Here is a 12,448-nt window from a genome sequence, read left to right on the forward strand (position 1 = left end):
ACCTTGAAAATATTAGCCAAGCTCTCAGACAAAGCCCTGTAAATACAAACGGTGAGTTTTTTTTTTTTGTAAAAGATGTATGGTAAATCTTTAGTGTTCTTCGTATTATGTATCGCCATGTCCCAAACCAAAGAATGCATTTCATACTTGGTGAAAATGAGTCTTTTCTATTCTTAAGGTATATGTAAACTCTAAAACAAGTAATTTTAAAACACGTCTGCACCTGTAACTTACACCAAAAAGACGAGACAGTCATACCATTGTCTTCCTTACCTTTAGACCTATCCTTTTACTGAGCTAAGACTATGATATTGCTTAAACTTTTTATTGGAGAAGGATCTAAATTTGCTTAAAAAATAGGAAATTTGTCCTATTTTTAATAGTTTTCAATGATTATCCAACGTATTTTCCTCCTAAAAACCATGTACATTAAATTAAAAAAAAAATATTAATGGATAGAACTAAAATCTCAGGTATGCTACGATAGCAAAATCTTCGTCTTCCGTGGATATATTAAACCGTAGCTGAGAAAAAACAAATAAGACGCCGAAAATTGCACAGGCACCATAAACCTTGTGGCTCTATACCCAAAAGTATTTTAGGGGTTGAGGAATCAAGATAAAAATTTCAAGCAGAAGACTAATTCTTTACCTAAAGGCTGTTTCCCTTTGTATGTGCTTTTCTTTCTTTATTTTGTCAAGGATTAAATAGAAGGGTTCATGGACACTTCTTGGGGTGGGGACGCTGACTGACTTTTGCCAATATCTTGTGTGTTCGTAGTGTTCAAACTAATTCAAGTATAGTGTATTATTTTAGTCAGTGCTCATGATGTGGAAAGCAGAAAGTGTTCCGCACATGCACACCTTGTTTTTTTTTTTTTTTTTTTTTTTTTTTTTTTTTTTTTTTTTTTTTAATATCAACCTTTTAGGTGAAGGGAAAAACTAATTTTAAGGTTTTTCTGCTGATCTCGAATATGAATTAAATAAAAAAAAGTTTTTTCTACTGAAAGTAAGTAGCAACATTACAACTTAAAACGAACATAAATTGTTACGTATATCAGGGGATTTGCCCCCTCGTCAATACCTCGCTCTTTGCGTAAAGTTCTAATTTTGTTCCAATTCTTTCAGAATGACCCCTGAATCACAAAGGCCGTTTCATTAGAATAAATAGCTCTTTTGAAAAAAGTAAAAACACTTTAGCGTAAAGAGCGAGGTATTGACGAGGGGGCGAACCCCCTCATATACGTAATAATTTCTGTTCGTTTTAAGTTTTAATGCTGCTCCTTACTTTCAGTTGAAAGAACTTGGTTTTTTCGTTTAATTTCTGATCGTTTTTTAAAATAATGCTGGAAAAACCGGCGGCCCGTTCATGGAAAATTCTCTCCCCCATGAAAAATTCTTCCATGAAAAGATTTTCCCACGTAATTTTGATCCTGTGACTTTGGGAAAAAATGAGCGTGGGAGGGAGCCCGGTTGCCCTCCAAGTTTTAGTCACTTAGAAAGGGCACTAGAACTTTTAATTTCCGTTCGAATGAGCCCTCTCGCAACGTTCTAGGACCACTGGATCGATGTGATCACCCTGGGGAAAGAAAAAAAAAACAAATAAACATGCATCCGTGATCTTTCTTCTGGCAAAAAATACAGAATTCCACATATTTGCAGACATAAACTTTTAACCTCTACAGTATGGTATTTTAGTACCCCACCGTACTCTAATACGCTGAATTTGAGCACCGAATCTGGTCATGGGATTTTCATTAATATTCTACAACTTTTAGGGGGTGTATTCTTTTTTTTCGAAAATAAGGCAAATTTTCTCCGGCTTTTAACTTTTGATGGGTAAGACTAAACTTGATGAAACTTATATATTTAAAATCAGCATAAGTCTGTACTTATCAAAATTCTGTTCTTTAGAATTTCGGTTACTATTGAGCAAGGTCGCTCCTTGCTTACAGTTCATTACCACGAATGTTTGATAATATTCGAGAAAAATATAAATTTTTCGTAAGTAAATCATTTTGGAAGCTAGTAGGAAAAACTAGGTGATTTGCAAATTGATTGGACGTGATGAGTGTGACAAGCTCTGTCACATATACATATTTATTAAAGAATGTCATAACACTCGCTTAATGTGCTATTAGTAAAAAAAAATCCCTTCCCCCCCCCTTTTACTGTAAAATTACATCTCAAAAATTTCTTGAATCCCAGGTTTCCGGGGGAAATGGTTTCCGTTTGTGTGTTTATGTAAGAAAGGGGGATTATATTCTAGAAGATTGCCTTTTTTGGGCCTTTCTTTGTAGATTTTGTGGGAAATAGAATCAATACTGAATGAAAATTCTTTTTATCCCTCTGTGTGTGCTCATGTCCTTATAACGTTTTTCGTTGTAGGTCGTATCTTACGTTGGCCAGAGAAACAGTAGACATGTTTCATTATCTAACACAAAAAATTAGGGAGCCATTTATGAGGCCTGAACTGGTGGATCGACTTTCAGCGATGCTAAATCATAACTTAAAACAGTTAACCAGTCCTGAATGTAAGAATCTCAAAGTGAAGAAAGCCGATCAATACGGATGGGATCCAAAAAGACTCCTTAGTAACCTGACTGATATTTATCTACATCTTGACTCAGATACTTTTGCTCAAGCTTTAGCTGCTGATGAGGTTAGTTTAGTCATGCTTCTGTTTTCCATTTTTGGACTTTAAATGAAAAATCATGTATCATCAGGCTCTCATACGGGGTAGATGGGAGGGGGGTATTTTAGGCCTACTCTTTCCAAATTGTCGTATTTTTATTCTGTTCTTTGTAATTTTCTTACAATTTCCTGTATTTTGCTTTTTTGAGGCTCTGTCTCCTGGTCCAAAGTAAGCTCCTGAGTGCGTGCCTACATATCCAAGCTACTTACCAAATTGAAAAAAAAATACAAAAGAAAGTAAGGAATTGACGAGTTCAAAAGAAAACTGTCGAGAATGTGCTAATGAATTGAAATTTGGGTCAAAATTTATATGTGTGGACACATTTCCCCAATTGAACTTGAATCATCTTTTTTTTTACATATTTAATTATATAACAAATTATCTCAAAAAGCCGAATTTTGCTCTTTAAAATTACTTATTAATACCCCCAAAAATACTAAAATTGGGTTTGTATATACCGAGGCAGGTCATGGGAAAGACCTTGACTATCTAACAAACAACTTGATTCATGGAAGAAAATAATGGAATGCTCATAATTGCTCTACAGCTCCGAATGCGTAGATCTTAAGATAGGAGTGAAAGGATACATTAAAAATATACAATAGACGACATACAAATAACAGAGAAATAAATTCAACACAAAAAAAAATAGATTAAGTAAATAAAGAAAAATCAGTTAGTGTCACTTGGGCACCAAACACAAACTGCAATTTTTAAAGGGAAGAAAAAATTTGTTACGCAAATCAACATAGTATCTAGAGGGATTGCAGGTATCCTGAATCAGAGCATGCTGTCAAAATCGGGTCGAAGCTTTCTTAAACAAAGCATCCTCTCCGTAATCCTAAACCCGAAGGCTGAGGAGACCTGGAGAGCATATGAATAATGTTGAACATTTTTCATTGATTTAATGCGATTACAAGCCGAGGAACAAATCTGGTTTTATTGATTCGTAACGTCTTATTTTATAGTTATCGAAATTTTACTAGTTTGGTTGTATTGAAATGTAACACGAAAAGATTCTTTTAATAAAACGGTGGATAAAATATTAGCCTAAAGGGTGTCAACAGAATTAATGAAAATTGATATGAATAACGGTTGGGCTCTAAACGTTTACCCCCCTCCCCCCACGGAAACTACCCTCGTGGAAAATACCACATGAAAGCCTCCCCCCCCCCTCCGCCGTGGAAAATACCGCCTGGAACACCATTAATAAATAAATGAAACTCAAAACGAACAGAAATTCCAATAGATAACCTAGTCAAACTCAGAACGTGCAAAAATTAAAAGGATGGGGCTCAAAGCCCTAATGTCTTTTCAAGACCAGAATATAATTTGCACTTTATTAAAAAAAAATGAGAATGGTGGATTGTCAGTGTACTTTTATTTAGTCCTTAAAGTTTAATACTTCTTTATTTATTTTAAGTCAAAAAGTGAAAACATTTAAAAGGAATTTTGTTTCCAGTAAAGTGTAAACTATTTTCTGATGTTGGGATGTTGGGTTTGTCAGCCCAATCTCATGTTAATTTAATTGTTTTGAGTTTTACTCGTTTTTTTTATTGTAATTTCTGTGTGCTTTGGGTTTCATTTATTTTTTATACTAATTAGTGTTAGTTTTACGCTTAGAAAATTATTTGAATTTTTTTCTACGCTTTTTTGGCTTAACGTAGCTCTTTAATTTTCTTTAACAATTTTGTTTTGTTGAATAAGTTTATAAATTAAAAAGATTCCAGTTTCCCCCAGACAATTCCATTCTAGCTGAAATTTCCACCAAAGAAAATTTCTGGTGGATGATCTCCGGTAAGAAATTTTTATTAGCGCACTTTCATTTGAAACAGACTTCAGTTTCTGATTGTTTTAAAAATAATGCCGGTAATCCTCTTCTCCGTGGAAGTTTTTCAATAAAAAAACATCCCACCACCAATCCGCTAGTTGAAAGATGCTCCTGAAAATAGTTTTCTCTTGAAAATATTTCCTATGAAAAATCTACCCCCCATGTACAGAAAGACACTATACAATTCTAACCCGGTAAAAACTTCCTCTGGACGATTCCCCTTAGCATCTTCACATCTAAAATTGAGTCGGTAAGACAAATAAAAATAGTTTTGTATAGGAATTCTCGCAAATTCCCCGCAGTGTAAAATTTCTCCTGGAAAGTTCAAACCCTAGAAACTTCCATCCCTACGGAGAATCCTTCCTGTGGAAAATTCCCATAGCTGAAAATTCACTCCCCTTCCCCTCGGAAAAGCGTCTGTATACTTCCAATAATAAATGCTATGCCTAAACAATGGACGAAATTCATGACTTATAGACCTTATTCCAAGGGTTTTGAGGGGTCAAGTTATTCCCATTGATAACAGTTCATCTGCCCATTCACCAAAAATTATATTACAACATTTTTCTTAAACATTTATTGTAAAAAAAAAAATATTTTTGTTCGAAAAATTTGAATGTTTTAATTTTGTCCTAAATTTCAGTTACAATCCAACATCTTATTTCGTAAGTAGGAAAAGTGAAATTCACTTTAAAAGTAGTGATAACTACTAACCAAAACTGTAGCTATGTCATACGAAATCAAACTGTAACTATTTAAAAAAGAAACGTTACAGATCGCGCAAGGGGGATTATGAAAAATAGGTGGCCGGTGTTTACTCTTCCCCCATCAGAAAATACCCCCTGTAAAACTAAGGCTATTCAAATTTGTGATTTTTTTTTGTCTTTTTGTTGTTGTTTTTTCGTACGGGGAAAGAATTTTAGTACTTGTGTATTATACGGCTCTCACTCAAGTTTACACTGTGTAAAACTCGAGAAAAAACCTGTTTCTTCGTTAGTTTTTTTCAGCTTAGCGTAAAACAAAACAAAGACAAGTGACAGAATAGATGAGAAATATATAATTTGGGTTATATATTTGCATATAAAGAGAGGGGGGTTAAGTATTTCGACAGTTTGAAGTCAGAAAACAACTCTTACTTCATAATATGCAGAATAATTGAACCTAATACATTTTGCATGCAGACCCAGTATACTTTACCCCCCCCCCCTAATTTGCAAATATATAGCCCAAATTTGTTTCTAAAGTAATGAAGAAACTAATGAAAAAAAAAAAAACAGTTTGTTTCAAGTTTTACACATCGTAAGCTTGAGTAAGTGACGTATAATACACAAGTACCGGAATTTTTTCATGGAGAGAGAGCCGAATTTCCCGTTATTATTTAAAGACGATCAGAAATTAAACTAAAAACACAATTTTTTTTTTCAGGAGAAAATAAGGGGCAACATCAAAACTTGAAACAAACAGAACAGCTAAAGTTTTGACTTTTTGTCCTAATTCTTTGAGAAACACAATGGCCGTTTAATTAGAATAATAAGATCTGTTTAAAATTCTATAAAAAATAACTTTTGCATAAAGAGAGGGGTCTTGAGGAGGAGGTAACATCTTTCATATACGTAATAATTTTTGTTTGTTTATGGTTTTTTGTTGCTCCTTACTTTCAGCTGAAAAACTTGTTTGTTTTTTATTTAATTTCTGGTTGTTTTAAAATAATACTCTCTCTGAAATAATCCGTCTCTCACTCCATGAAAAATTCCGGTACTTGTGTATTATACGCCACTCACTCAAGTTTACAATGTGTAAAACTCGAGAACAAACCAGTTTCCTAGTTAGTTTCTTCGTTACTCCAGAAACAATTTTGGGCTATATATTTGCATATTAGGGAAGGAGGAAGGGGGGGGGAAAGTATAGCCGGTCTGCATGGAAAATGTGTTAGGTAATTTTTTTTTAGTAAAATTTTATAAAATTTTATGAAGTAAGAATCGTTTTCTGACTTCAAACTGTTCAAATACCCCCCCCTTATATGCAAATATATAGCTCAAATTATGTATTTCCCATCTATTCTATCACTTGGCTTTGTTTTGTCTTACGCTAAGCTGAAAGAAACAGAAAAAAAAAAAAAAAAACGGTTCGTTTTCGAGTTCTACGCAGCGCAATCTTGAGTGATTGGCGGGTGATACACAAGAACCAAAATTCCTTCCCCCTACGGGAAATAAAAAAACGAAACTCAAATAAAATTCTCAAACTTAGACAGCTTTATTTTCCATGGAGGGGGGGGGGGGGGTAAACGCGAGTAAGTAATTTCCACGGGGTATTTTCCGGGAGGGGGTGGGGTAAACGCCAAGAACCGGAAAAAAAACACGGAATAATTTTCGTCGTTTTAAATTTTAATGTCGCTTTTTTTATTTCGTTTGAAAAAATACATTTCTTAATTTAATTTTGTTTTTTATAGTGTCGCAAATTCAAACTGCAGGGATTCACCCCCGATCATTAACATTCCATGCAAGTACAGGGGTTGAACAATATTATTCTAATTCTCGGGTGTATATGATAAATGCCGTGGAGTTTTGCAAAGTGTTCTGAGCCGTGTTATGGAATAGCTTATCTTTTTTACAAAAAAAAATATATAAAGATAAACTTATTAGTCATTAATCAGGCTTCGTTTAAGTTCGCATCATTATAATACTTTATTTTTGCTTGCCTTAAATTTTTATTAATAAAAAAATTCAACTAAAGAAGTTTTTCAAAGAAAAGTATAAAATAAACCAAAAAAGAGTTGACATAAAATGAAATAATTTTCCAAACCTAAAACCACCACAAATCACCATCAATAAATAAATGAAACTCAAAACGAACAGAATTTACAACAAATAGCCGAGTTGATTTCAAAATAATCAGGTACTACGATGAGTTTGGCTGACGACCCCTATGTCTTCTAAAGACCAGAAAATAATTTGTACTTAGAACGACTCAGCAGAATAGTAACCTAAATTTAAAAAAATAGAATTTTGATAACAATATATATACATTGGAAGAACTGGCCTTTTTAAGTTGATTCCAAGTTTTTTTTTTCTTTCTTTTTTCGTTTTTTTTTAAGGGTTGATCGTATCCAGCTAATGGTCCAATAAGATCAGAAAGGAGCTCTTTCGGAAGAAAAACTAAAATTTTTGTGCCCTGTTTTAGTGACCAAAAAGATTGGAGGGTACCTAGTCCCCTCCAAATCCATTTTCTCTTTTAGGACATCTGATCCGAATTTTAAGATAGCTATCTAATGCACTATAGTTGAGAGTTCTATTCTATATTTGAAGAAATGGCTCAACTCCAAACAAAAAAGCAACAAAGGAGCATTAAAACTCAAAACAAACAGAAATTATTCCGTATATAAGGGGTAGCCCCCTCCTTAAAATCGTGCTCTTTACGCTAAGACTATTTGGACTTTTAAAACAGCTTCCTATTCTAATTAAACGGCCCCTGTGTTTCAGTAGCCGTTCTTTAAAAAAAAAACTGGGACAAACACGTAAAGAGTAAAGTATTGAGGAGGGATGCAAGTCTTCACATACGGAATAATTTTTGGTTTTGAGTTTTAATGTTGCTCCTTACTTTCAGTTAAAAATACTTCTTTTTCTTTTCTAAATTTAATTTCTGTTCGTTTTTCATATAATACCGATAAATGGGAGTCATCCTCCTTGAACCCCCCCCCCCCCTAAAGGGAAAACCCTCCGTGAAAATTTCTTCAAACGTCAAGTACACCCCCCTCTCGTCAGTTCCCACGAGGCAGTTCCATCCTCGCTGAAAATAGCGATAATCTTTTGAATTGTCTGCATAAATTTATATTAGGCTCTTTGCTCTTTACCGGGTTATTCATAATTTTATTAAAATCTTCTATATAATTTCATGCTCATCTAAATGGTCATTTTTATAATTAGCTTTGATCCCCGATAGACACTTGGGTAGAGATTGGGCGATAAACGTCTTTTACTTTGAGCGCGTACTACCCTCTTAGTATCCTGACTTTGGTTACCTTGATAAATGATGTCACATGTTGCTAAGATGATAGGAAGGGTAGTATTCTAAAATGGCATCCATTATCTTTATGCAAGATGGAAAGTTATTTAAGTTGTGTCAAGTTGGATCGAGCAATCTTTAGTGTCACTGTTGGATTATATATATATATATATATATATATATATATATATATATATATATATATATATATATATATATATATATATATATATATATACTAGCTGTTAAAACAGCTTCCAGGTGTTTTTTAAACAGGCTAGCTGTTTAAAACAGCTTCCAGGCGCTTCGCGCCACCCCAACACCTGGTTGGTAAGGGCGCTTCGCCCCCCCCCCCGCGCGCAAGTCGTTACGCGCCATTGTAGTTGTGTCCCTGTGTTCCACCTGTGAATATAGAAAGATATATATATGTTTTTAACTACGTAAAACTTGCGAATATACAACATTCTTCGATGTCCCATTGTCTGTGCATATAAATATAAATAGATTGTCAATAATACCTGATTATTCTAGTGATTGCCCTTGAGCTTTGTTGATGGTGATTGCTAATCGAACATTCCCTGCGTCCCCGTCGTCATTTATATATCCCCCTGTGCCCCCAGCATCCCCCTTGCAGTTGTGTCCCTGTGTCCCGGTCGTCATTTATATTCCCAGTATCCCGGTCGTCATTTGTGTCCCAGTGTCCCAGTCTGTAATTTCTCTTTGAGCGTCCCAGTCGTCATTTATATTCCCTGTGTCCCGGTGTCCCAGTCGTCATTTGTGTCCCGGTCTGTAATTTATCTTTGAGTGTCCAGGTCGTCATATATATCTCCCGGTCGTTATTTGTGTCCCAGTGTCCCAGTCTGTAATTTCTCTTTGAGTGTCCCGGTCGTCATTTATATTCCCTGTGTCCCGGTTTTTAGTTTTCTTTTCCTCCTTTATTTTTCATTTTTTTTTTCCGTTTTTTAGTGTTTTTTCTTTTTCAGTTTTTAGTTTTTTTTTTTTTCTATTAGTTTTTGTTTTTTTTTTCTTTTTAGTTTTTTTTGTAGTTTTTACCTTTTTTAGTTTTTTTTTCTTTTTTAGTTTTTAGTTTTTTACTTTTTTTAGTTTTTTTTCTTCTTTTGTATTAATGCTAAAGCCAAGGTTCGAACCTAGAATCTCTCGGACCTGGAACATAACGCTTTACCAACTCAGCTACTTCGGCTTGAATACATTCGGTTTTGAATTGGTATATGATGTGTCCCGGTCGTCATTTATATTCCCTGTGTCCCGGTCGTCATTTGTATCCCTGTGTCCCGGTCTATAATCTCGTCAGTCGACAAACATGACGTCAGACGACAAACAACTTCATGACGACATACAGCTCAATCCTTATAATGACTCAGTCGACAAACATGACGTCAGTCGACACACAAACATGACGTCAGTCGACAGACACACAAACAACTTATTTTTATATATATATAGATTTTTTAGTTTTTTTTTATTAGTTTTTGTTGTTTTTTCTTTTTAGTTTTTTTGTAGTTTTTACCTTTTTTTAGTTTTTTTTAGCTTTTTTAGTTTTTTTAGTATTTTCTTTTTAGTTTTTTTTTGTAGTTTTTACCTTTTTTAGTTTTTTTTCTTCTTTGTATTAATGCTAAAGCCAAGGTTCGAACCTGGAACCTCTCGGACCTGGAACATAATGCTTTACCAACTCAGCTACTTCGGCTTGAATACATTCGTTTTTGAATTGGTATACCGGTCGTCATTTATATTCCCTGTGTCCCGGTCGTCATTTGTGTTCCGGTGTCCCGGTCTGTAATTTCGTCAGTCGACAAACATGACGTCAGACGAAAAACAACTTCATGATGACATACAGCTCAATCCTTATAATGACGTCAGTCGACAAACATGACGTCATATATATCTATATATATAAAAATAAGTTGTCTGTGTGTGTGTGTGTGTCGAGTGACGTCATGTTTGTGTGTCGGCTGACGTCATGTTTGTCGACTGACGTCATTATATGGATTGAGCTGTATGCGTCATGAAGTTGTTTGTCGACTGACGTCATGTTTGTCAACTGATGAAATTACATACCGGGACACCGGGACACAAATGACGACCGGGACACAGAGAATATAAATGACGACCGGGACACAGAGAATATAAATGACGACCGGGAACCTCAAAGAGAAATTACAGACTGGGACACCCGGACACAAATCACGACCGGGACACAGTGAATATAAATGACGACCGGGACACAGGGACACAACTACAACGGGGACGCCGGGGGCACAGGCGGGATATATAAATGACGACAGCGACACAGGGATTGTTCGAATAGAAATTACAGACCGGGACACCGGGACACAAATGACGACCGGGACACAGGGAATATAAATGACGACCGGGACTCTCAAAGAGAAATTACAAACTGGGACACCGGGACACAAATGACGACCGGGACACAGGGAATATAAATGACGACCGGGACACAGGGACACATCATTAGAATAATGAGGTATAGATCTGAATACGGATTGTTTTTCCCATGGACAATTATATGTTGCATGTTCAAGAGTCAGTAAACCTGACAATCTATTTATATGCACAGACAATGGGACAGCGAAGAATGTTGTATATGTTTTACGTAGTTAAAAACACACACACATATATATATATATATATATATATATATATATATATATATATATATATATATATATATATATATATATATATATATATATATATATATATATATATATATATATATATATATATATATATATATATATATATATATATATATTCACAGGTGGGACACAGGGACACAACTATAATGGCGCGTAACTAATATGGCGCGTAACGACCTGGCGCGTAGGTGGGGCGCGAAGCGCCCCACCTACTAGTAGTAGTAGGGAATATAAATGACGAACGGGACGCTCAAAGAGAAATTACAGACTGGGACACTTGGACACAAATGACGACCGGGATACTGGGAATATAAATGACGACCTGGACACAGGGAATGTTCGATTAGCAATCACCATCAACAAAGCTCAAGGGCAATCATTAGAATAATGAGGTATAGATCTGAATACGGATTGTTTTTCCCATGGACAATTTTATGTTGCATGTTCAAGAGTCGGTAAACCTGACAATCTCGCGCCACCCCAACAGCTAGTATATATATATATATATATATATATATATATATATATATATATATATATATATATATATATATATATATATATATATATATATATATATATATATATATATATATATATATATATATATATATATATATATATATATATATATATATATATATATATATATATATATATATATATATATATATATATATATATATATATATATATATATATATATATATATATATATAATCCAACAGTGACACTAAAGATTACTCGATGTAATCGAGTAACGTGTGAGAGTTGCGTGTAGAGTGTGAGAGTCGCTCTAATAACGTTATCATGATAGCAAATACAGGTGCGAAAAAAAAATCACAGAACCGGAGAAAGACTATTGAAAATAGGATCTACTAACATTGTGTTTTGTTTATGTTTAGTTCTATGACTATTTACCTTAGTTCTGCACTAGGAATGACGCTTATCTATCAACAAATGAACTGATATCATTTTTATACAACCCTAAAAAGGGCTTATGCCAGATTTGCCTCTGACTCACTCGGACTGTCTGTCTTGGCTTTTTCTACAATTATCCATGGCCTGATTCCCACAACTACTTTATTTTAATTCAAGTAGTTCGAATTGTTTGTTTTTTTTTTCGTTAATAAATATAAATAAATTTAGAATATCTCCACTACAAAATTTGACTCTGTCTGTTTCAGGTACTTCTAGTTTTTTCCTTTTTGAATGTAAAAAGCGCTTTAAAAGACTAAAACGC

At 34.4% G+C, this 12,448-nt stretch overlaps 1 protein-coding gene across 1 annotated transcript in view; it reads left to right on the plus strand.

Annotated features, from left to right (window-relative positions):
• The window catches only part of LOC136027154 (ubiquitin conjugation factor E4 B-like), a 72,360-nt gene that overhangs the window by 51,183 nt on the left and 8,729 nt on the right, over positions 1 to 12,448 (plus strand). Inside the window, exon 16 of the mRNA XM_065704136.1 lies at positions 2,388 to 2,661. Within this exon, the coding sequence (XP_065560208.1) occupies positions 2,388 to 2,661 (274 nt within the window). The remainder of the gene's footprint in view (positions 1 to 2,387; positions 2,662 to 12,448) is intronic.

This window comes from Artemia franciscana, chromosome 5 (assembly GCF_032884065.1).
Source record: "Artemia franciscana chromosome 5, ASM3288406v1, whole genome shotgun sequence".
NCBI classification, from domain to species: domain Eukaryota; kingdom Metazoa; phylum Arthropoda; class Branchiopoda; order Anostraca; family Artemiidae; genus Artemia; species Artemia franciscana.